The sequence below is a fragment of the Cibotium barometz genome, chromosome 39, assembly GCF_041138505.1.
Source record: "Cibotium barometz isolate CiBa-2024 chromosome 39, ASM4113850v1, whole genome shotgun sequence".
Lineage (NCBI taxonomy): Eukaryota > Viridiplantae > Streptophyta > Polypodiopsida > Cyatheales > Cibotiaceae > Cibotium > Cibotium barometz.
The window spans coordinates 6,835,978-6,860,762 of record NC_141084.1 but is presented as its reverse complement, the minus strand read 5'-3'; the positions used below and the strand labels follow the sequence as shown (position 1 = coordinate 6,860,762).

The 24,785-nt window shown below is 45.0% G+C and overlaps 1 protein-coding gene across 3 annotated transcripts in view; it reads left to right on the top strand.

Annotated features, from left to right (window-relative positions):
- The first annotated feature begins 715 nt into the window (after positions 1-715).
- LOC147615661 (transcription initiation factor TFIID subunit 10-like) overlaps positions 716-24,785 on the top strand; it is a 59,321-nt gene continuing 35,251 nt past the window's right edge. Inside the window, exons 1-3 of one of the 3 annotated variants that reach the window (XM_086778206.1) lie at positions 716-861; positions 941-1,005; positions 18,317-18,379. In XM_086778206.1, coding sequence (XP_086634332.1) covers positions 787-861; positions 941-1,005; positions 18,317-18,379 — 203 coding nt within the window. In that variant the 5' untranslated portion in view covers positions 716-786. The remainder of the gene's footprint in view (positions 862-940; positions 1,006-18,316; positions 18,380-24,785) is intronic. The other 2 variants (XM_086778204.1, XM_086778207.1) reach the window with 2 other exon arrangements.

The following is a 24,785-nucleotide window of genomic DNA, read 5'->3' as shown; positions in this document are numbered from 1 at the left end:
TGGAGTAAGTGGCCTCACAATTGTCACCTCGGCTCTACACTTGTCATTAGAGCTTTTACTTGCCATTCTAGCTCATGAGATCCCCAAATCTATAAATTGGAGCCCTTTTTCTTCATTTGAGCAAGCTCTATTGTTGCAAACTAGCCTCTATCATGTTGGCTACGCCATGGTTAAGGCTCGCTACCACCTCTACAGGTAGGTACAGTAGCGTAAGCCAGACATATAGCCAAGCAAGGCACTCAAGCAGCCAGGCAGGTCATGGGCAGGATGGATGTTGGTAAGGCAGCAGAGAGCAGGGTTGTGGGTTGGTTGACAGGCCCACCATCATAGGAGACCCAAAGGACCCCCTCCCTGATTAATCAGTCAATCATGTAGCCTACCCTCTTCAATAGTCATTGGTCAAGCAGTAAAAGCTTTTGCATGTGTTTGAAGGCAGGAATCATCAGAACACTCTCACAGCATCAGTAGGTCTATACCCGTCACCCATGTGGCATATTTCTCCTTGCGTGAAAATCTTTCCTCTTTAATATAGAGAAAGATACATTTATATTTAAATATAAGTATTAAAAATATAAAAACTGTATTTAAAAATTATATGCATATATGTACATATATGTAAATAAATATTTTCTCATTCTTGTGTCTTTATGAATAGTAAGAGAAATTAGGAAAATTTAAACAATTGATGAGTTAATCTAAGACTACGATATAAAACTGAGTTTTTCCAGTTAATCTAAGACTATGATATAAAACTGAGTATTTCAGCATTCAAATGCATGTAGTGCTATGGAGGCCAGCAGGCGGGATGAGGATGCGCTGCTTATCGACTTCCTGTCTTCTGTTGTGGAGTACCTCCCTGTTGTAAGTTTAATCTTCTCTCATTGAGTACAACATTTTGTGCATGAAAATATAGCTCAGACGTGGACCCTTGCTTTCCCAGATTCCTGATGAATTGGCCGAATACTATCTCAACAGAAGCGGATTCCAGTGTCCGGATCTGAGAGTGTGAGCCCCTTCCTCTGCTGGTATCATTATGTATGTGTGTGTATGCTTTCATGTATGCATGTATTTGTGTGTATGCATATGCATTTGCTATGTATAAATGTATGTGCATCCACGTCTGTTTGTCTTTTTGGATGTATGTATGTATTTCCGAGAGTGAGCCCCTTTCGTTTGTTGATATGTTCATGTATATCTGTGCTTTGATTTATTTATTGATGCGTGCATCTACGTATGTGTGTGGGGGCCTTGTATATGTATACGACGTGCGCTTTTATCATGCACTTGATTGTGGATTACTGAGTTTTCACCCCATACTTGCAACCTGTCCTTTCAAGTCTTTAAAAGAGCTCATCCTGAATTCACTAGCTACCTTTATAGGCATGCAATTATAGGCTTAATAAAAGTCTAGGGCACTCTTTTCTCGAGATATTAATTTAAGATGTTAGGATTCAAACCTTGGACCTACGGGACGTCAGGCCAGGGTGGCATTCGTGTTTGTCCTGGTGGGTCCGCCCTGAAACACAGTCATTCTTCGCGGTTGTGCAGTGGGTGGAGCAACCAGGTTTTGTGGACAAAGAGGATGTTTTGGTCTTACAGCTGATAGTGTTGCACATCTTTTAACAGCAAGATAGACAATACTTGACAGAGTTGATGCACAGAGGCCTAAATGAGGCAATATGACTTGAGGAGACATTGCTTTAGGATTATTCGGTGGTTATAGGGAAGCCTTGCAGTTGCCTTGTCAAATCCATTGGCACTTAAGAGTCAAGTTGTCAACACAGGTCTTTTTTGTTGGAGCTAACCCCTGTAGTCCTGCCTTCCAATGGCTCTCTAGGGGCTTAAGAAATTGACATCTGGTCGAGTATTTGAGAGAGATGGAAATTTCCTTTAGCTGCTTGTACATTCTTTTGTCCACAAGTAACCTATTCCTCCACTTAAGCTCATGATCTATTTCCATCAGGGTTGCAGCTGGCCTGCTTTTGGTTATTCCCAAACGATTTTATTACCTTTCTTGCACATCTCTGCTGAGAGTGAAAGATATGTTGGTGCAAACCTTAGTCCCATCAACCCTTAGTCTATCATTTTTCAAACTCTTGTTTCAAGAAGGGGGTGAGATCTTGCTGCTCATTATAATCAGATCATCCACATGTAAGGCAATAACCATGCACCTCCTCTCTTCATAAATTTGTGATTGTTACTACAAGAAATCGAGTTATGTGTCCTAGGGACCCTGACTAAGCCCATTGCCAATAAATGCAGGATTGGAGTAGGTTTGATGGCCCTGGAACAACAACTCTAGGGTGCTGAAAACAGCCCGTCCAAGGGACCCAAAGTGGTGGGATGGGCTGTGGTTGTGAACCCCTTAGATAAGGTTTAATTAAAGTCAAAAAGGGCCTTAAAATTCCAAGTGACCAAAAGTGTGCGGGTACGAACCCCTAAAATTGGGTTAGTTAAGGTTATAAATATAAGATCTCCAGACCACGTCCAAGTATCATCTGGCTTGGACCAAAGCCCTAATGAGGTTTCATAGACTTGACATTGTACACACTGCATGACCGCGGTAGCTTGTGGCTAGTGACTCACCACACTACCGTAGAGTCCCCCCGACTCACCCTCGATCCTGAGGTCTAATTGCCGCGAGCCTGCTTGGTATTGATGGCCCCAACCTAAGCATCTTGTACTACTAGGCCAAACCACCCACCTTGGAGCTCCATGGCCATGAGGTCTTACATGCCACCGGTAGCCCTCTTGTCAACCGCATGGATACCTCAATAACTCATAAGTGCCCCCAAGGTCACTTATACAGCAATAGCCTAGCTATTATTGGCCCTTGCTTTATTTATAAGCTTTCTTGCTTTCTTTGTAAGATATTAGCCATTATTTGCCCTATATTATTTATTATAAGCTCTTAGCCAATCTAGACCTCATCCTACTAGCGGCCTTGGTCCACATGTGGACCCTCCAGGTCCCCACATGCCAGCTAAGCCCTAACATTAGCCTGGGTTAGTCCACGTCCATGTCCATAGCCCGAACCCTAGGCGTACTGGGACGTAACATACTTCCCTCCTTCTGTTCAATCCACGTCCTCGTGAATGCATAAGGAGACAAGCCTATGTAAGTGAATCTCTGGATCCTGAAATCCGTCCATAGCATCTACTTAAGTCCACTGTCTCTTACCTAGGCCAGAGTAAGACTCCTCTTGTAGACTCTACTACAAAGATTCAATTGCTTACTATCAATCCAACTCTCATCCAAGAGCTGAATCCCAATAGGACATTGAGTCTTAAAAGTACAACAAGTTGTACCGTAGCAACCCTAGCACAGACCCAGAACACAACTTAACAGAACACAATTTAACTCTCATACCAAATGACATCTTCCATTAGTTGTTGGCAAACACTAGTCCACTTAATGCACAAACAAACACAAACAAGTCCTAGTGCCGCCATGTACTTCTAGTACATATTCCAACCACAAGATCTTCGTTGTCCAATCCTCATTTAAGATTGAACAAAGATTGTGTTTTCATACATAACCACCAGATACTCACGTCTACTTTAGGGCAAGCAGAAAACTCCCGATCAATTTTTTGTATATGCCCACATCCTCAAATAACTTGAAGCCAACATATGTTGGAATGCACAGTGGAAATGAGACAAACTGCTGTGAGAAAGAAAACGCAGAACTGTAGGAGAGACAGAAGCTGTGTAAACTCTCTACTATATACAGAGGATCCGGTACAACATGGTGTGGGAGACAAGGGTGGTATTTATACCACCTTGGGCTGCTGGTCGGCCACAAGAAAACAGTCCCCCACGACCAGAAATACATGGAAAAATATGGACAATGAGGAAAAATGGAGAAAGCTCCTAACTAGGTGGGCACACCCACAACAGAGGCCCTCACTCCCTACTGAGTAATATGGTACAGACATGAGATGATTGCTAACACCCCCTCTCAGCTCTTGGATGTGGAACCAACCCCAATGAGCTGGAGTGTTGACGGAGCATCTGCTGAGGTAGAGGCTAAAATCTTCTCACGAACAAATTGATATTGTATCTCTATGTGCTTGGTTTGGGCATGGAAGACCGGGTTCGGAGCAATAGCTATACAACTATGGTTATCGCACTAGATGACCATGGGTTCCTTCTGTGGGAACCCAATCTTGCCAAGCAACCTCCGCAACCACACCACCTCGCAACCAGCACCACAAGGAGTTGCCTCAGTAGAAGACAAGGCAATAGTTGGTTGCCTCTTGCTGCTCCAAGAAATAGCTCCTGAACCAAGGGTAAATCCGTAGCTTGATGTAGATCTCCTCGTGTTTGGATCTCCTTCCCAATCAGAGTCACTCCAACCTTGGAGACTAACTTGGTTCTACGTTTCCCCTCCAGTGTCATGGAAGAGTCCAAGATCCTGCATACCTTGTAGATACCGCAAGATCCACAATCCTGTGTCCCAATGAGTCTTCAAAGGTGTTTACATAAATGAGCTCAACAACCCCATTGGAAAACTCAAGTCCAATCTGGTGTTTAGCAACTAAATCAATGAACCAACAAGCTTCTGATACAAGGAGGCATCAACTTGCTCACAAGAATCATGTACTGTAAGTTTGGTATTTGGGTCCATCGGAGATGAAATAGGCTTGCAATTCTCTATCCCAAAGGCCTCCAGCAACTCATGAACATACCGTTGCTGAGAAACAAAGAACCCCCTCTGGGTTTGCTAAATCTCCAATCCCAAAAAGAAATGGGGTAAGCCTAAATCCGTCATCTCAAACTCCTTTGACAAGGCAGCCTTCGTTACAGCTATGTGCGCTCCACATGACCCACAGAGAGGATAATCAAGGTGACCATGCCGCGTTCTCAAAAGAGATACAAGTTCGGATCTGCAAACTGATCTTTGAAAACCCTTTCTAAGAAAGAAAGGATCAATCTTTTAATTCCAAGCCCTGGGAGCCTGTTTAAGACCATACAAGGCCTTCCGTCACCTGTAAACCATATCCTTTGATCCCGAACCTCAAAGCCTGGAGGCTGCTCAACATACACTTCCTCCTGCAAGTCACCATTCAAGAACGCGGATTTTACATCCATCTGATACACCGGCCATTGGATACACCGGCCACTGCTGAGAAGAGGCAAGGAAAAGAACTGTCCGAATTGTGGTCATCCTAGCTGTTAGTGCAAAAGTGTCCTCATAGTCGATGCCAAGCCGCTGAGCATAGCCCTTAGCCACAAGTCTGGCCTTGTGCTTGTCCACCGACCCATCGGACGTATACAGACCCACTTGACACCAATGACTAACCGTTTTGACAGCCTCGGAACCAACTCTCAAGTTTTATTCTTCTCTATGGCTTCAAGTTCCACTTGCATGGATTTCCTCCAAGTCTCCTGGGAAAGAGCTTCCTTAATTGAGTAGGCTCTTTGTCCCGAATGATACGAGACATCAATGCATAGTTCACTTGTCACAGCTCCTTTGATTGACTTTTATCACAAACTCTATGCAATCTTCGAGGTCCATCCTGTGAGAAGTCATCTCCTGTCTTTATCAGACACCAGGGCCTCTGTTGTGGGTGTGCCCGCACTTTGTAGGTGTTTTCTCATTTTTCCTCACTCCCCGTATTTTTTTCCCATTTTTCCCTATTTTTACCAGGTGTGGGAGGCAGTTTTCTGCACCCTGGCTGATCCAAATACTGGTTGATTGCTGGTCAGAGGTTCTGGATGCTGGCCGACTGCCCCTTCTAGTCCCCGACCTCTCCTGCATGCTGGCCGACTGTGCGCAGCTGGCCGACTGATGTGGATGGGGCTGGTTGTGGACATGTAGGCCCAGTCGGCTGCCTTTTCAACAGGCCGACTGCATGTATGGGGCCATATAAAATGGCCCCATGGCCCCCACACCATTGTGTATAGAGAAGAGTTACACGTCTATCTCTCTCCTTCTCTTGTACTGTCTATTTTCTGCACTCTACTTGCTCTTGTGGTCTCAAATTTGGTTATCATCTCCACTGCGTATTTTGACATGGTATCAGAGCCCTAGGCTCTTGAAAGATCTTGGGAGTTTTCTGAGCAAGAGGGGGATTGTTGCGTTGCTGATTGGTGGATTGTTAGGGACTGTTCGAGAAGAGAAGAAGCAAGGGGAAGGCGGGCTGAGTTGCTGGACAGCCACTTGCAGGTTTAAAGTTTTTTTTCCCCACCCATCCACCCTTTTTCAGTTACATCCCCGCGATGGTAGATTTGTTAGAGATGGCTGAGAAGCATGTGAAGATCCCAACACTCCCCACGCTCCCAGTGGATCGTCAGTTGGACGGGACAATTACGGCATCTGGAAGGTTATGATGGAGTCTGTGCTGGAGTCATATGACCTTGCTGATTTCATCGTTATCGGGCCACGGTCGGAAGCAAAGGAAGGGGAGTTACTGTCAACGAGGAAGGACCGCGAGGCACAGGCACAGATGTGGGATCGTGTCAACGCCACGGTCCGTTCATTTATCTTCCTCAACTGCACACTGCAAGTAATCAATCAAGTAAAGCATATGACGTTGGCCAGAGGCATATGGCAGCACTTGGCTTCTCTTTATAACAGGGTATCGCCCATGAAGAGGATACAGATGTGGGTTATGAACCCTGCAAAGTCGTCGACGATGCGGGAGCACATTAATAAGTTGCAGGCCCTTCAATAGGAAGTCCTCCAGGCTGGGAAGGAGATATCATCAGAAGACATGGCCATTACTTTGCTGTCCCACTTGCTTGCTCAGTATTCCGCTTTCTACTCCTCTTTGATTACTAGTGGTAGGCTCAGCACCATTACCTGGGAGGAGCTTGTGCCCATGGTCTTGGACCAGGAGGAACGATTCACGAATCCTCCTCACAGCGGAGGTTCGGAGGCCTTAACTGGCCAACGGCCGAAAGGCCGGAATAACAACAAGGGCAAAGGGAAGGCTTCACTGGAGAAGTCTTCTGAGAAGAAGCCTGACACAGAACGAGAGAATCTGAAGGACGAGAGGTCCTGCAATGATTGTGGCGAGAAAGGCCACTATTGGAGGAGGTGTCCTAAGCGGACTGGGAAGAGTGCTGATTCTTTAGCCTCAGCTGCAAAGACTCCTGCATTTGTGCACTTAGAGATGATGGACTGAGATGCTTCATCGTCTTCGAGCGAGGAGGCAGTTGGCTTCACCGCAGAGGATACCCGGGAATGGATTCTTGACAGTGGTGCTTCCAAGCACATGACTCCGTCCCGAGACTTCTTTTTGGATCTGAAACGGTAGTTAGGTCGCATTTTCATTGGCGACAACTCCACCATTCTGATACACAGTGAGGGCCGGATGGAGATTATTCCCGACGGCAAGGGAGGCAAGCATGCCTCCCGTGTTCTTTACGTCCCTGCTCTTGGTTTTCATCTTCTGTCAGTGCATGAAGTATGCAAGACTGGCTTTCGGGTGGAATTTGAGGAGCATTCAGTTGCTCTACGGGACTGTGAGACTGGCCAGGTTGTTTGGGAAGGCGGTGTGGAGAATGGTATCTACAAGCTCTCTGCACTCTCCTCATTGACAGGTTCTCAAGTCGGAGATCTGTGGCACTTTTGTTATGGCCACTTAAATGTGGATGCAGTGCGGCGAGCTTTACAGGACCAGATGGTGGTTGGCTTGCCAGATGTTGGCAGGAGGCAAGGACGTTGCAGTTCTTGCATACGTGGTAAGCAGCACAGGGAATCCTTTCCGAAGCAGGCTTCCAGGTGGGCTTCAAAACCATTGGAGTTGATTCACACTGACTTGTGTGGACCTCAGCAGACACCATCATTGGGAGGATCTCTCTATTTCATGCTGCTTGTTGATGACTGTACCAGATTCACGTGGGTCTACTTTCTTTCACAGAAGGACCAAGCTTTTGCATGGTTCAAGGATTGGCACGTGATGGTGGAAAAAGAGTCTGGATTGCAGGTAAAGACTCTTAGGGCTGACAAAGGGGGTGAATTCTCCTCGAATGCATTTCTCAGATTTTGTGCACACCATGGCATCAAGAGGGAACTAGCCAATATAGGATCGCCTTCAGAGAATGGAGTTGTAGAACGCAAAAACAGGACTGTGGTGGAGATGGCGAGGACCATGCTGGAGCATCGTGATCTTCCTCGTCCACTTTGGGGGGGAGGCTATGGCAACGGCTGTCCATACCCTCAACCGGTCTCCAACGACTTCAGTACCTAATATGACTCCGTTTGAGGCATACTTTGGCAGGAAACCTGATGTCTCCCACTTTCGTGTTTTTGGGAGTGATGCGTATGTACATATTCCGAAGAAGCAGAGGGGGAAGCTTGACTCCAAATCCCGCAAGCTTATATTTGTGGGGTATAATTCTCTTTCCAAGGGATACAGATTGTATGATCCAGACAGGAATGAGATTGTTGTCAGCCGGGATGTGGTCTTTGATGAGCATGTTCCAGTATCCACTGTTGAGGAGCCGCCACTTCTTGGAGATCCAGAGGAGTCTGATGATGATTCCCAGACCATTGTTCCAGTTGATCAACCTCAGTCAGTACAGGAGGTTGAGCCCGCAGCTGGAGTAGAGCCCCTGCAACGGCAGGAGGCTCCACGATCTGTTCGAGTACCGAGGTGGTTGATGGACACCCTTCGGGAGTTATGTGTCACGGAGCTACCCTCCGAGTGGACCACAGAGGACGGCCCTCGAAGATCGCACAGAGTCCGCGACAAAAGCAATACAGTGGAGCTTCTTCAGGTAAACTATGCTTTGATGTCTCGTATTATGCGGGACAAGGAGCCCACTTCCGTTAAGGAAGCCCTTTCACAGGATACTTGGAGGAAAGCCATGCAGGTGGAACTTGATGCCATTGAGAAGAACAACACATGGGAGTTGGTACCGAGGCCGTCGAAACGGTCAGTCATTAGATGTTGGGATACATGTACATCAGTCAAACTACATTCAAAAGCTGTTGTACAAGTTTGGGTTTCGGGATTGTAAGCCCATCTCTACTCCAATGGAACCATGTATGATGTTGGAGAGTCTTTTGATATGAGTGTACAACCAAGCAGTAGGCTCCTAGTGTAGCACAGCCCAGGTACAAAGCACTGGCAAGCAGTGAAGGGGATCTTCCGCTATCTTTAGGGCACCCTGGATTTTGCTTTGGTATATCCTAGGGGAGGGAGCTTGCAGTTACATGCTTATAGTGATTCAAACTAGGTTGGTGTTTATGACACACGACAATCCACCATTGGGAATTGTTTCTTTTTGTGGTTGAGCAAAAAGCAACCCACTATTGCCACATCTACTTGTGAGGTTGAGTACAGGGCAGCCTTTACTTGCCTTTAGCACCTTCTTGGCTGTCTCAACCCTTGGACTTCAGCTCTTGCAGAGAATATGAGATCAATGATGCCAACGACTGAAAATCGCTTATATAGGCACCTCCTCTGCTGTGGCCGGTTTTCTATGATGCTGTTGGCCTGCTCACGACTAGGGGAAAATGCTTTTCCTTGTCGTCGCTTCACACGTGTGCTGTTGGGCAGCCCTTGCTGCTGGCCGACAAGGCTCTAGGCTGGCTGATAGGGTTCCATGGGCTTCCTAGGGCTGGCTTCTTAAGGCCTAGGCTTGGCCTATTTGGCCTATGGTGAAGACCAAACAGGGTTAGGGTTAGGGTTTACAGAAAGCAAACAGGCGTGGAAACCAAGGAGAAGGAGTGAACACGACTGCTGTAGATCTCAATGATTGAAAAAGTGAAGTACAAGCCACATGATAGTGACCCCTAAAGGATAAGTGTTCACATGTCCGGCCATAAATGTGCCGGGTGGACCAAAACACTTATAAACTGCATATAAGTGAAACTGAACTAAACTGGGGGAAAAAACCTCCACTAACTGAAGTAAAAAGTGCCCCAGTAACCTACTGATGATCACTAGCACTCCTCTAGGTGCATACACAGCATAAAACCCAACAAACCCCCCTGGAGTGATATGTGATCACTGTACATCATCCACCAAAAGGAAACAAATTCAAAGCATTGCGGAATGCTTCAAATTTCGGACGTGGTAATGCCTTGGTGAAGATGTCTGCCACATTCTGATCTGTAGGACAGTAGATCAGACTGATATCTCCTGCCTGGAGTCTCTCCCGAACAAAATGATAGTGAATCTCAATGTGTTTCGTGCGAGCATGAAACACAGGATTCCTGGCCACAGCAATGGCACTCTGACTATCAGTATAGATAGGTGTAGGCTCCTCCACTGAAATATCCATATCAGTCATAAGACGACGCAGCCAAACACACTCAACAGTAGTAGTGTAGGCTGCTCTGCACTCTGCCTCACAAGATGAAGTGGCCACTGTGGTCTGTTTCTTGCTTAGCCAAGAAATGCATGAAGCGCCAAGGAAGAAACAATTCCCACTAGTGGAATGTCTGGTATCAAAATCACCAGCCCAATCTGAATCACTGTAAGCATGTAACTGCATGTCACCCCCCTCGGGATAAAGCAACCCAAGAGACAAGGTACCCTGCAAATAACGGAATACACGCTTCACAGCTTGCCAATGTGACAACCGTGGGCTGTGCATAAATCTGCTCAACTGAGAGACTGCATACTGAATATCTGGCCTTGTATTACACAAGTAAATGAGGCACCCAACAGCCTGAGCATATGTAGTGGCATCAAAGGAAACACTGTCATCTTGTAGTGACAGTTTCATCCCAGGCTCCATAGGAGTACTAATAGGCTTGCAATCCTGAAATTTAAACTTCTCCAGAAGTTTAGCAACATAACGTGATTGCAACAACCCAATGCCTCTGTTATCCTGCACAAACTGTATGCCCAAATAGTAATGTACAAGGCCCAAGTCAGACATGTCAAATGTCTGTTGCAGTATCTCCTTAAATGCTGCAATTTTGTCATCATTTGATCCCATGAGCAAGAGATCATCCACATAAAGACTGATGACCAGCAGATCTGTCTCTTCTTTCTTCACATACAAAGTGGTCTCTGATGGACTGTTCACAAATCCCTGAGTGAGTAGAAAAGCATCTATTTTTGCATACCAAGCTCGTGGAGCTTGTTTCAAACCATACAAGGCCTTTTTCAGCCTGCATACTTTCCCCTCATGACCATGTTCTGCAAATCCCATGGGCTGAAATACATAAACTTCCTCCTCGAGGTCCCCATGTAGGAATGCAGTCTTTATGTCCAACTGATGAACAACCCAACCACGATGTGCAGCCAATGCAATGACACACCTAAGTGTCGACATACGGGATGTAGGAGCAAATGTCTCCTCATAATCAATGCCCTTCTTCTGTGCATAGCCCTTTGCAACTAGACGGGCTTTGTACCTGTCAATGGATCCATCTGCATGTCTTTTCAACTTGTAGACCCATTTAGTACCAATGGCTTTCTTGCCTTTGGGCAGATCAACCAAATCCCATGTTTGATTCTTTTTAATAGAATCAATCTCATCCTGCATGGCTTTGTTCCAATGCACATTATCTCGTGCATCCACAAATGAATCAGGCTCATCATCATCCTGTAAACTGGCTGCCATAACCAGATTCAAATCCATGATGTGTGCATGCTCATTGGTCCTTGTCTCCCTACGAGTACGACCAGCAAGAGGACCTTCTAAATGGCTGTCCTGTAATGTCCTCAAATACCATCTAGGTATATGTCTAACCTGTGGTGCCTGCTGTCCCATATTTGGTTCAGCTTCTGGCTGATTTGGCTGCTGAATTTCTGCACCACCTACATCATTTGCTGGCTGTCCAGTACCCTCATAAGTTGGATCACCAACTGTGGAATGAAACTCCATGGGTAGTAGACCTTCAAACACATCATTTTCAGCCTGATTTGCCTCATAACCAGCCATGGATAATTCTGATTTTTCATCAAAAATCACATCCCGACTGATGAATATCTTCCTGGATAGTGGGTCATATAACCTGTAGCCCTTGCTCTCACGGCTATACCCAACAAAAATGCATTTTGTGGCTTTATCATCAAGCTTCCTCCTCAACTCTTTGGGTATGTGTGCATATGCAAGACACCCAAAGATACGAAAATGCGATACAGAAGGCTTGCGGCCATGCCAAGCCTCAAAAGGAGTAATAGAAACCAATGCCTTTGTGGGACATCGATTCAAAATATGACAAGTACACATTACTGCTTCCACCCAAAAGATATGTGGTAGTCTTTTTGCCTTTGGCATACATCTGGCCATCTCCATGAGTGACCGATTTTTCCTTTCTGCAACCCCATTCTGCTGTGGAGTGTAAGGAGTAGTATACTGATGTTTTATACCTTTACTCCCAAGAAAGGAATTCAGCACATGTGACATATATTCCCCCCCTCGGTCAGAACGGAGAGTCTTCACCTTGCATCCTGACTCTGTCTCAGCAAGTGCTACAAAGGCCAAAAATGCATCATATACCTGTGATTTCTGTGTCAAAGTATAGACCCAGCATATACGAGAGAAGTCATCAATAAATGTTGCAAAATAAAAGCAACCACCTAATGACTTTGTCTGCATGGGACCACAAAGATCACTGTGTATAAGTTGCAACTTTGCAGTTGCTCTTAGAGCCTGATCACGTGGGAAGGAAAACCTGTGCATTTTTCCCAAAATACATCCTTCACAAATGTGATCTGGAGGCTTCTCCATGAGAGGTAGATCTGTAAACATATTATGTCGCTGCATAAGCATAAGACTACCAAAATTTACATGCCCCATTTGAGCATGCCATAACTCCGTATCAACCATAGCTGGAGTAAGAGTGAATGCATGATAAGCAGACTGATCCACTGGCTGAAATGCATCCAACTCATAAAGTCCATGACATAATGTACCAGTAAGCATCAAGGTCAAGGCATTTGCTTTGTCTCTGACCATGCATTTATCATCATCAAAGTGGACTTGCATTCCACAATGTGCTAAAGAAGAAATGGACAACAAATTCTTCTTTATCCCTGGTACATATAAGGCATCTGTAAGGCGGAGAATGGAGCCATCAATGGCTGTAAGCTGAATCTCCCCAATGCCACACACTGGATATGAAGCATTGTTGGCACACTGAACAGTTTTGCCAACAGGGGCAGGGCCAACATGACCAAACAAATCCCTGCGAGATGTGATATGCTTTGAGGCACCACTATCAAAATACCAAGTACATGCATGCTCTGTCAAACTGAGTGCCTGTGAAGACCAAGAGGCATCATAGCTGCATGTAAAAAAACAGTAATCCCTATCCTCAACAAAAGAAGCAGTCTCTGGAGGAGCTTTAGGAGCATCATTAACAGACATCCCAGCTTCCTTTGCCTTCTCTTTGGCAATCCTCTTCCTACATTCCGTGATGTAGTGACCTGGCTTCTTACAGTAATGACATTTGCCCTTCTTCTTGGGCTGTCCATCACCTTTCTTGGTATCCTGTGAAGAACCACCATCACCTGAATTTTGATTTGCACTCTTTGGCTGAGATTTCCCTTTCCCCTTTTGACCTGTAGTAAATGCTTGTTCAGCATTTGTGTTCATATTCATATTCTTCCTCATTTGCTCCTCTTGTAGTAAGAGAGCAACAAGTTCCTGATACTTGAGGGGTTCAACAGCATTCCTCATGCTGAGGTTCAAAGAGGTATGGAAAGCCAAGTAAGATCTTGGCAAAGAGTGCAAGATGGTGGACACAAGCTGTGTCTCAGGAATAATCTCATCCACATTGATGAGTTGCTCTCTCAAATCCTGCAGCTTGTTTAAGTGGCTAGACATATCATCTCCTTCATTCATTTTCTGATTTTCCAGCTCTCTTTTCAAAAATGAGATCCTAGCCTCATTACGAGCAGCATACATCTGCTCCAAAGTCACCCATGCATTCTGTGAAGTGCCAGCTGAACGAATATGAGGTATAATGGACCTCTGAACTGACAATGCAATGAGTGACAAAGCTTGTGCATCCCTGGCATCCCATGTCTTTTGAGCATTTGTTCTCTGAACAGGCAATGGCTGTCCTGGAGCCTGTACCTGTTGTCCTCGTCCACGAGCACCCCCTTGAGGAGGAGTCTCTGGAGCCAATGGACCTGGACGTGGTTCATCACCACTAACAAAATCCCAAAGACCTTTTGCCACAAGCACATTTTTCAGCATAAAACTCCACAAGGAGTAGTTCGTGCCATCCAATTTGTCTTGCTTAGACAAATATGTGAATACATCACTTTGCTGTTGATTTGCCATTATGCTTTACGCACAATGTTGTACCTGTTTACCAAAAAACCCAATAGCAAAAACCCTGATAACAACTGTACTCCACTGAATACAGTTCACCCAAATCTGCCTGCACTCTCAATCCTCTGAATGTGCAGCTCAATGCACCAATGACTGAGTAGAGCAGCAAATGGCGTACACAATGCCAAAATGCCCCAAAAATGCCCAAATTTACTGCACCCAAACTGTGCAAAAATCTGTATATTTTCTTGCTAGAAAATCTGCCTGTTGTGCCTGTATATTTTCCTTGATAGAAAAACTGCTTGTTGTGCCTGTGTATTTTTCACAGAGAAAAATAAGAATGCCCAAAATTCAAAACCTGTAATGCTTACCAGCTGAGATATGAGTTGATTGTTGTACTCGTAGACTGTTGTACTGTGCAGATAATGTACGAAAGCAGTCCTCTGTAAGCAAGCAAGTACTGTACGGATACTGAGGCGACCACAGTACTGAAGGCGTCGCACAGCTGCAGGCGGCGATGTACTCAGCTGGTACTGTACGGAGCACTTTATTGAACAGTGCGAACAGGTACACACAAGGTACTGTATTGAAGGTGACTAGGCACAGTAGGTACAGGCGCTGACAAGTGCAGTACAGTACTGCGCTGTCTTGTACAGTTGGCGCAGGCAGGTGACAGACGGCACTTACAAGCGTATGGCTGCACAGTTGACTGTCGGCGCTGTTGGTGGCTGGTACAAGTACGCTGAGGTTGTAGGCGGCGTGCTACAGGTGGCGCTCAGGTACACGGGCGCTACAGGTGGCGCTCAGGTACACGTTGTACGGGCAGCAGCAACACAGAGCTTCAATGCTCTGCTGAAGTCGGCGCAGGCAGTGTACGTATGATGTACGGGTAGTGCTGAGCGCAGGCAGTGTACGTATGATGTACGGGTCAGATGTACGGGCAGTTGATAAAGATAAATGTGTACAGCAATGGGCAAAGGCAAAGCTTCAATGGCTCTGATACCAATTGAAGACCAAACAGGGTTAGGGTTAGGGTTTACAGAAAGCAAACAGGCGTGGAAACCAAGGAGAAGGAGTGAACACGACTGCTGTAGATCTCAATGATTGAAAAAGTGAAGTACAAGCCACATGATAGTGACCCCTAAAGGATAAGTGTTCACATGTCCGGCCATAAATGTGCCGGGTGGACCAAAACACTTATAAACTGCATATAAGTGAAACTGAACTAAACTGGGGGAAAAAACCTCCACTAACTGAAGTAAAAAGTGCCCCAGTAACCTACTGATGATCACTAGCACTCCTCTGGGTGCATACACAGCATAAAACCCAACATATGGTTAGCTTGATGATGTTAGTGGGGATGCCGTAGTATCTAGTCCATACTATGCATGATGGAGTTGATGGTTTATTGTCTTGTGGATGACTACCATGAGGTTATAAATTGCACTTTCTTATAAGGTGAATTTGGGCATGTGTCACGTGCACACCCATCAGGTGTACAAGTGGCATGGCATCATCAAGCATCCATAAACATTAATCAGGACATTTAAGCATTATTCAGGCATTTTCAGCATATGCAAACATATGTTTGGGGCTGTTTTCAGCACCAACATCAGTACATTAGCCATCTTCAGCACATAAAGGCATTTAGAGCATTTATGGCATGTAGTCGGGGATGTTATGATCAGCCAACAGCACCTCTACAGCAGCCGACAGCATCCATGAGCATTTATTGCAGGTCGTGGAGTCCAGATACCTGGCCGACAGCAGTTTATCTGCCCGACCAGCAGCACTTACCCATATATAAGCCATCGCATCAGTTCAGTCCAAGTATCTCAGCTTCTCTTCAGCGCTTCCTTCCTAGGAGACAAGGGAAGTCAGCGGGACAGCAGTTCACAGTCATCATAGGCAGCACATTCAGTCCATGGTCTCATCTCTCCTCAGCGTTTCTCATCCATGGAGCAAGGGAGAAGCAGATCAGCAGTTTAGCCAGCATATTCAGCACATAGTTCATCATTCCTACCTCCTACATAGAGGGAAGCCGGCATCGAAGGGTGGACCTCAACATTGGAGCAAGGAACAGTCATCATCAGCATTCATCATATCCCTCTCATCCCGAGAAGGATCTTCATCTAGGACAGCATCATAAATCTATTTCTAGATCTTCATTGTAACCATTCATTTTAATATAGCTGCATTGTATTGCATTGACACTAATTGTCTTATCTCTTAAGCATCATTAAGTGAAGTTTAGCTAGCCTAAGGTTGTGATTACTACGGTCAATTCCTCGCATGTCACAGCATGTTCCTGGATTCATCGAGGTATATATATGGTTAACCTTCATATCCATGGCCTCCTTGGTGGCTCTTGGACAAGCGTTACATGGCTGTCCATGAGAGAGCCTTCTAAAAAGCCTATCTCTTGTCCTAGACTAGTGCTCGTGCATCCGGTTGGAAGCTTAATAAATGCCGGTACACCTCTACATCATTCCAAAGGGTTACACAGACGTGCGGGACATGCACTAACTTCATGTGTGGCACATGTACACCTGACCATGACCCTTCATAATGGATCCCTAGTTGACATGGGACACAAAGGGCCAATTAAGACTTGCACGTGCTGTAGAGATATGGCCACGTGGCATCCAAGTGTGGGGTGCACTTGACATCATTTTTCTTCACCACACAGTGGGTTGAAAATGCAAATGTCTGTTGTACCTCTTGAAGCCAGTGTAATGCTCCAATGAGTGGCATGGGGGCTGAATTCAATACACGCATATGAGTGAGATGCTTGTAGATGTGATTGATGGGATGAAGTGCACCTATTTGTTGGCCTTCGTGAGCAAGTCGGTGAGTAGAGAACAGGTAGACTAGGAAAAATGAGGACAAAATATTAATAAATTGCGCCCTTCTCTTTTACTTGGGTGCCTTTTTACTACTTGAGCACTTCCTTGTAGACATTTGTGTAATGGAGGGGTGTGTGAACACTCTAGGACTAGCCGGGGCACTTTTTCCCTCTTTAGGAGGTTTTTTCCCCCGTGCATGTGAACACCCTCTAACACTTATCATTTGGGGTGTACTTATCATTTGTACCTTATGCCACTCATTCTACTTGGTAATCATCATCAAGTTATGTGCCTCTCACTCTCTATTGTGAGTGTCTTGCTCTACTAACCCTAACTTGCAAGGTCCAACATTCCCTTTTTGTCTAGTTAATTGGGCACCCAATGGGTTCCCAAGAGCTGCCCACAGCCTACGCATGCTCCCATGAAGCATACTTGGCCACCCTTTACCTTGCTAGTGACCTTGGACGAAAAAAAGGCTTGGTAGACACTATTAATCCTAAATGGCCTGACCGGTGTTTCGAGCATCTGACCATGGGTCTAATAAGTGTCTGGAACCTGTGCACATCTTTATAGCTTGCAAGTAGGTTACACACGACTATGTAGGACTTGCACATGATTTGACTAGATGGCACCTTTCGAGCGACATGTCCTTGTACAACATGCACAATGGCTAGCAAAAATGGTGTGCTAAGTGTACTGGCTAAGTAGAATGGCCATGTGGCACCCTAGTACAGCATCTGCATGTGACATGGCACTACAGATCGTTGGATCTATCCGTGGCCCTACTATTTATAAGCCCATAACTAGTGCAGGCGATCACCTTTTTGCAAGCCCAAATTTGTGTCAGAAAAGTCATTTAACACGTTCGTAATGGGCTAAAAAGTTGCTCGATGCTTTGCTCCCTGGCCAGGCTGGCTTATACATGTTTATGTTGCCCAACAATTGGTCTAAAACTGCCCCTAAACTGTAGGATAATGTCCACATGTCACCAAAGCAGTTGGTGCACAAGATAACTTTTTCTTCATGTCGTCTTGTGCAGCTGGCTTCTTACTTCTTATAATGCGAGTTGTGTTTCGGGTGGCTTCTTCTTCTTCTGTCCCTCCTTTCCCGAAAAAAGAAACATCCTTAGATCTCTCTTCTCATAAATCTTTTGAAGGAATTTAAAAGACAATGTTGTTTATGAGCTCTTACTATGAAGTACTGAAGTTTTTTGTTAGCTTAGCTTGATCTTAACACCAAGCCCTGACAGCTACTTATTTTACCATTTTACAGCACGAGGTTGATCTCCATAGCAACACAAAAGTTCATCAGCGAGATTGTAAATGATGCATTCCAGTACGCTTCAATTACTGTTTGCCTCTGTATCGAAGTTCATTTTTTTTTGGGGTGCATTTTTGAGTGTTAGAAATTCCTCATGAATGTGTCTTTTAGGAGCTTCTCATAGTTACTTTTCCCTTGAAGTAACAAGCAAGTTTATAGAATTTTGTTTGAAATCAAATTGGCCTATGTTTTGAACAATGTAATGGCCTCAATTTCATCTGCTCCTTCACCAGTTTTCAGAAACAAGCTGCATTCATCTCTTGTCCGATGAAGATATTATTCAGGATGCTCCTATCTGGGGTAAAGCTTGTTTGTGTGCCATTGATAAGGTTGTGGAGGTGCGGCTGAAGTTGATGGTGGATCGCTTTGGCGAGAATTTTGTAGGTGGTGTCAAGGAAGGTAATAGGGCGCCACTGGTGAACCTCAGGACGGGAAACCCTTCTCTTTGGGGTTCAAATGAATGAGTCCCTTTGCCTAATAATCACTCAGGAAGGGAGCTTGTCACCATAACCTTCCTTCTTGAAGGTTGCTGCTTGGCCAGCCTTCATGAGATCCCAATGGTGGTGAAAGAGGGAGACCGCAATCCCATCCCCTTTCTAACACTTCTAGCGGGGAAGGGCCTATAGTGCTTCTCAATCTCTCCTCTGTTGAAGTTAATCTCTACAAGGCCAATGAGACAACTGCCTTGTGTGCTGCCATACTTTGTGATGCACTTGAGAAGGCAGGGTCCATCGAAAGAAGATGGTGGTAGAAATTTAAGGCAACCCTGCAAACCCTAGAGGGATCACACTCCACCACCCCATCCGGGGCGCGAAGGTGGTGAACTCCATCTTTGTGGTGGGGAGGTCCACGAGGCAAAGGATGACACTTTTGCATGGTACTCGTACTCCACCGTCACGTAGCGTGTACGTGGGCTCGACCGGACTACGAGACTGCATGCTTTTGAGTGGGTGGCGAGTGAGTCCGGGGTTCAAGGGTGAGACGCCTTGGTCGGAGTACCGCGGGCGTCTGGGCTAGTGTGGGCAGGGAGGTCGCTACATATAGCCCGGTGGGAAGGGGGGATCCCTCATTCTGCTCTATGGTTGGGAGGTGAACACAAGCCTTCCCTTCTCGATTACCGCGTAGTTGGAGTGTCCCGTGCGTGCCCGTAGTGACATAGTCGTGAGCCCTCTTTCACCGTCCATGAACACACGACGACTAAGCGTAGCCCCAATAGGCAATAAACACGATGGCATCACTATCTCATTCGTGTGTAGCGTGCACGTGAGAGAGACTGCACCTTCCCAGCCTGATAGCAACGACGCCATCCGGCAACGCATGCACTAGCATAGGGAGCATCAACAAGGAGAGCTCTCTCTCCAGCCGATAGCAGCGGCAACAGCTCTCTGGCAACTTAGGGCCGTCCACACGTATGCGCACGTCACCACCATCTTGCTGCTCCATGCGTGGATTTGCATCTCTTACCCTGGTGTGGTGCGTGGTGTTATACCCGCACACGGCCAGGCCTGGCTATGAGCACAACTGGACAAGGCTAAGCTTTTGGTTGTGTTGTTGACAGTCGTCAAAGGATTCGAAAAGAAGGACGTCTCCCTTGACAAATAGAGGGTAGCAGCACAAGACGCCCCAGACAGCCACACGCTCTAACTACTAAGCCTATGAGGGAGAGTTACTGGCTATTATTCATGCTCTAAAAAAGTGGCGACATTATTTGTATGGGCACTACTTTTGAGGTCCGGACGGACCATGAAAGTCTTAAATGGCTTTCTAGTCAAAATGAGTTGAAAGGTAGAAAAGCTTGGCGGCGGAGATCCTACAAGAGTTTGATTTGCAGCTTCGTTACAGAGAGGTAAATTTAACGTAGTAGCGGATGCGCTCAGTTGCATGCCCATGGTGAGCGAGTTGGTACAATACACTTTGGGTTTTTCTTGCATGTGGGACAATGCCCAACTCTTATCACATTCTCTCTAGCTCTCATGTCACCTCAAATCTCAACAGGTACCCCTCCAAAACTCCCCCAAAATCTTGGCTATATGGAAATATTAGAGGATTGATTAGGCAGAGTGAGGACCTCCTATCTCAAAAAGTAATAGCCTTTTTAGGTACATGTGGATGTGTGTGCCTCCAAGGGTGCTAGCAACCCCCGCGTAGTGGAGGCACAGTTATGGTCAGCCCACCATATTTGGTCATGCTATGGTATCAAACACATCATGGGAAGCATGACAGCTCTTGGATTTTGGGATGCTATTAGAGCCCTAGTTCATTGTTATCTTCCCTCCATGATCGATTTTAGGGGGGTGTTAGAGTGCAGTGCAAACCTTACATGAATAGTGGGGATAAAAGGGATGTCAAGTAATCCCACATGTGCAAGAAAAGCGTGGAAGATGAAAGGACATAAATAGTCCAAAGCTTCTCTTTTTTGTAGAAATATTATAGGGCTGGTTAGGTAGAGTGGAGAATTGTCTTAGCAAACAAATCCAAAATAGGCAGAGTAGAGACTTGTCTCAGCAAAGCCAAGACAGGTAGAGCAGCGACCTGTCTTAGCATAGGCAAAGCCTCTGCAAGCCCATACAAATGTGTGTAACTCTAGGGTGGTAGTGGCCCTTGCATAGAGGGGCACACACATTTGTTGGTGGGGCTAGCCACCATATTTGGTCATGGTGTGGTGTCAATGAGCACATCATGGCCCATGGGTAGCATGGAATTATTGGTTTTCCAAGAGTTTATCCCAATCATGTATTACCATTGCCATCCTAAGATAAGGACAGCATGGAATTCTTGGTTTTCAAGAGTTTGCCCCAATCATGTATTATCATTTCTATCCTAAGACAAGGCCTACCTAATATTGCATCAAATTTTGGTGGGAAAATGTTAGTGGGAGCTTAGACTTAGGAAGTCTACAAAGGGGATAGCAAACATGAAGCCTCCTATTTTAACTAGGCACTCTTAATCCTACAAAATTCACTCTTGTTTAATCTTCAAGATTGATGAAAAAGTATATTCATTCAATAAATGGATGTTCCCATTTCAAATACAAGGCTTTGATGATCACATTAACCCCAAAACCACCATCTAGGAATATGAAGTTACTTGGGAACTAATTGCACTCCATGGGAGGGTTGTTCTCTCAAGTCTTTTGGTCACCTTAAAGAACATTAACTTCTAGTATTATGTCATCATTCCCACCTCCTCCTCTAATGGGAATATATCAATCCATTGATTCAATAACCTCTAGATATCAAGAGTGTTCTTTAATAATCCCCCCCAAGGACATATTTTGAGCTAGCAAGTGAAATTGAGTGAAATCAAGGCTACTATGCTCATGTTCTCCTTCTGTATCTTGTACCATGGTATGCATCTTCTTGTGAGAATAAACTTGTAGAATCTTGATCTTTTTTTTTTTGGATAGTTGAGTTGTCCACCCCCTTCCTTGGATAGTATTCCTTGATGGATCTTATAAGATATTGTTTAAATGCTTGGATGGTACTTGAAATGGATCTTATAAGATATTGTTTAAATGCTTGGATCTTATAAGATATTGATAGATGGTACTTGAAATGGATCTTATAAGATATTGTTTAAATGCTTGGATCCCCAAGATTCATTGGATAACTTGCCAAAAGATCATTTCCTCAATTTGTTCTTAAATTCCTTTTTTTGGCATGCTTCTTTTATTTCTTGCCGAGATCCCTTGTGCCCATAGGTCTACAAAAGGAGAAGATATAATCTATCAAGGATTTCTTTGAAGACATGCAAGATATGCTAGAAGTAGCAAGAGATAGTAATCGTAGTAGTGCACAAGGTCGTACAAAAACGTAAGAGCCATAGAGAAGTGCCTTTGAAGAGGGTGACTTTGTTTGCTTGAAAGTCCCTGCGAAGTCGGAGACTCTCAAGATGTGAGAGTGTCAAAAGCTTTCTCCTAGATATTACGGTCCATTTAAAATCCTTAAGAAGATTACTAGTGTAGCATACAAACTTGAGTTGTCGGACAGCTCTCGTTTTTCATGTCAGTAGGCTCTGAAAAATGTTTACCATAAGGAGAACATAGTTACTTCTAACGTTTTGGTGGAACTTGTTGAACAACCGTCTCTTTCACATGAACCTGAGAAGATTCTTGAAGTTAAAGAACGGAAGATGAGGCATAATGTGTACCGAGAGGCACTTGTTAAGTGGAAGGATGGAGAGGATAAAGCGTCCTCATGGGAACGCTTAAGTACGCTTACCAAAAACTATCCAGTGTTTGTTTTCGCGGATGAAAACTCTTCTTAAGACGGAGGTAATGTCACGTAGCATATAGCGTATATGTGGGCTTGTTGGATTGTGAGACTGCATGCCGGAGAGCGGGCGGCAAGCGAGTCCGGGGTTCAGGGGTGAGATCCCGGGTTGGAGTACCGCGAGCATCCGGGCTAGTGTGGGCAAGCAGGTCCCTACATATAGCCTGATGGGATGGAGGTGAACATGAGCCTTACCTTCTTCATCTGTGCGTAGTTGGAGTGTGTTCCGTGCATGTCCGTAGTGACAGGGATCCAATCATGCACCAACTTGCATTCCCTCATGAAAGGTGTGTCCAAAATAACATCATATGAGTTTGGTTGGTGCAAGAAGTTCATTACCACAAGTGTATGATGATAATGGAGCTTGAAGCTTGGGTCTTGCTGAAGTTTCACCGACCATTTTTACTATTAGATCTGTCTGTTCTCGAAGTCCCATTTGTATATACTTCGATTGCAACATGACAATACCATCATCACGTTGAAGAAATTGCCCAAATAGTAATGCAACGGGTCCAAATCTGTCATCTCGAATGACACATTTGAAGGCAAAAATCTTCTCATCATCAGGGCGTGTGAGCAGCATGTCATCAACGTATAGAACGATGACAAAAATTCCTTATTAATCAGAGGGTACTTTTAGTAGGACTATCGTAAAAACCACGTGCAACCAAGTATACATCAATGTTCTCATACCATGCTGTGGGAGCCTGCTTAAGGTCATACAGAGCTTTCTGTAGCTTGCATACTTTCTTCTTCTTCCCCTTTTGAACAAAACGGTGAGGTTGAGATACATTTACCTCTTCATGCAAATCATCGTTCAAGAAGGCAGTCTTGATATCCAACTGATGTACGTGCAAACCATGGTCTACTGCCAATGTGATGATATACCTATTGGTAGTCATACATGAAGTGGGAGCAAAGGTTTTATCATAGTCAATGCCCTTTTGGTTAGCATAACCCTTTGCAACAAGCCTAGCCTTGTAGCGGTCACAACACTACCATCTACCTTTCTCTTTAGCAAGTCACCCATTGATTTGTCTCATCTAGTGCTTGCTTAGTGATTTTCTACAAATTTTGCTCACTATTTATTTCAAATTATGATGGTGCACTCCTCAAACTTTTCCCTAGTTATTAATTTTCTCATTATTTTCATATTATGTATCATACATCCACCGTTTCCTAGTTTTGTGCCATTGTCGTTTCCCAAAGGCCGGCGGTTGCCGTTTTCCATTTCCGTTTCATGCAACTATGCTTCCTTGCCATGAGGCAAATGAGCCAAATACTAAGTGTCATTCTTATGGATTGAGTCATACTCATTCTACATGGCACTCATCCATCAATTATCTTCCTGTGCTTCTTGTTGGAGAACAAGCCTCATCCAAGTACAAAAGAATAAAGGCATGTGGCATGTGCACAGACACTCTTGTAAAAGAGAGCAGATAAAATCCAGAAAGTAACCACAAGGCAAAAGTCAAAGGGGCAGCTACCTCTACTAGAATCAAGGAGCTAATTTAGGAGAAAAGGTGAAGAGAATCATGGAGCCACCCACTCACACCCAATCATTGACTTAATTCCAAATGTTAAGATGTATTAGGAGCATGCATGGAGCATATATAAAGGCTCCATACATGTATGGAGCCTATATAAAGGATCCATACATGTATGGAGCCTATATAAAAGCACACTTCTCAATGATAACTAATCCAACATTTGAATCATTTTGCCACTCTCATATTGAGTGTGTTTTATTTCTCTTTGTCTGTGTGTTTATGCCATAGCCATAGCCATGTTTCTCTATGATCCACCATAGCCTCCACTTCATTGTTTTCTACGTTTGGTATCAAAGCTATAGGTTGATTTTTCCTCGAGCGTTAGCACCCCGAAATTTTTTGTACTCGCTTGAACCATTGCGCTACCATCCGTACACCATTGCGCTGCCATATGTACAACAGTCCGTAGAGGTGTAAACATGCCCTACAACCTCTGTACTCTGTCAGTAGGCGGCCCAGTCCTGTGCACACATCTTGAGCAACAACCAACATCATGCACAAATCAACACACACACATCAGTTCATGAAGCAACGTCAAGAAAATATGCAGATCTCCGAGCCTCCAAAGAAGCATATGAAAAGCTGGACAAGCTTTTTGTT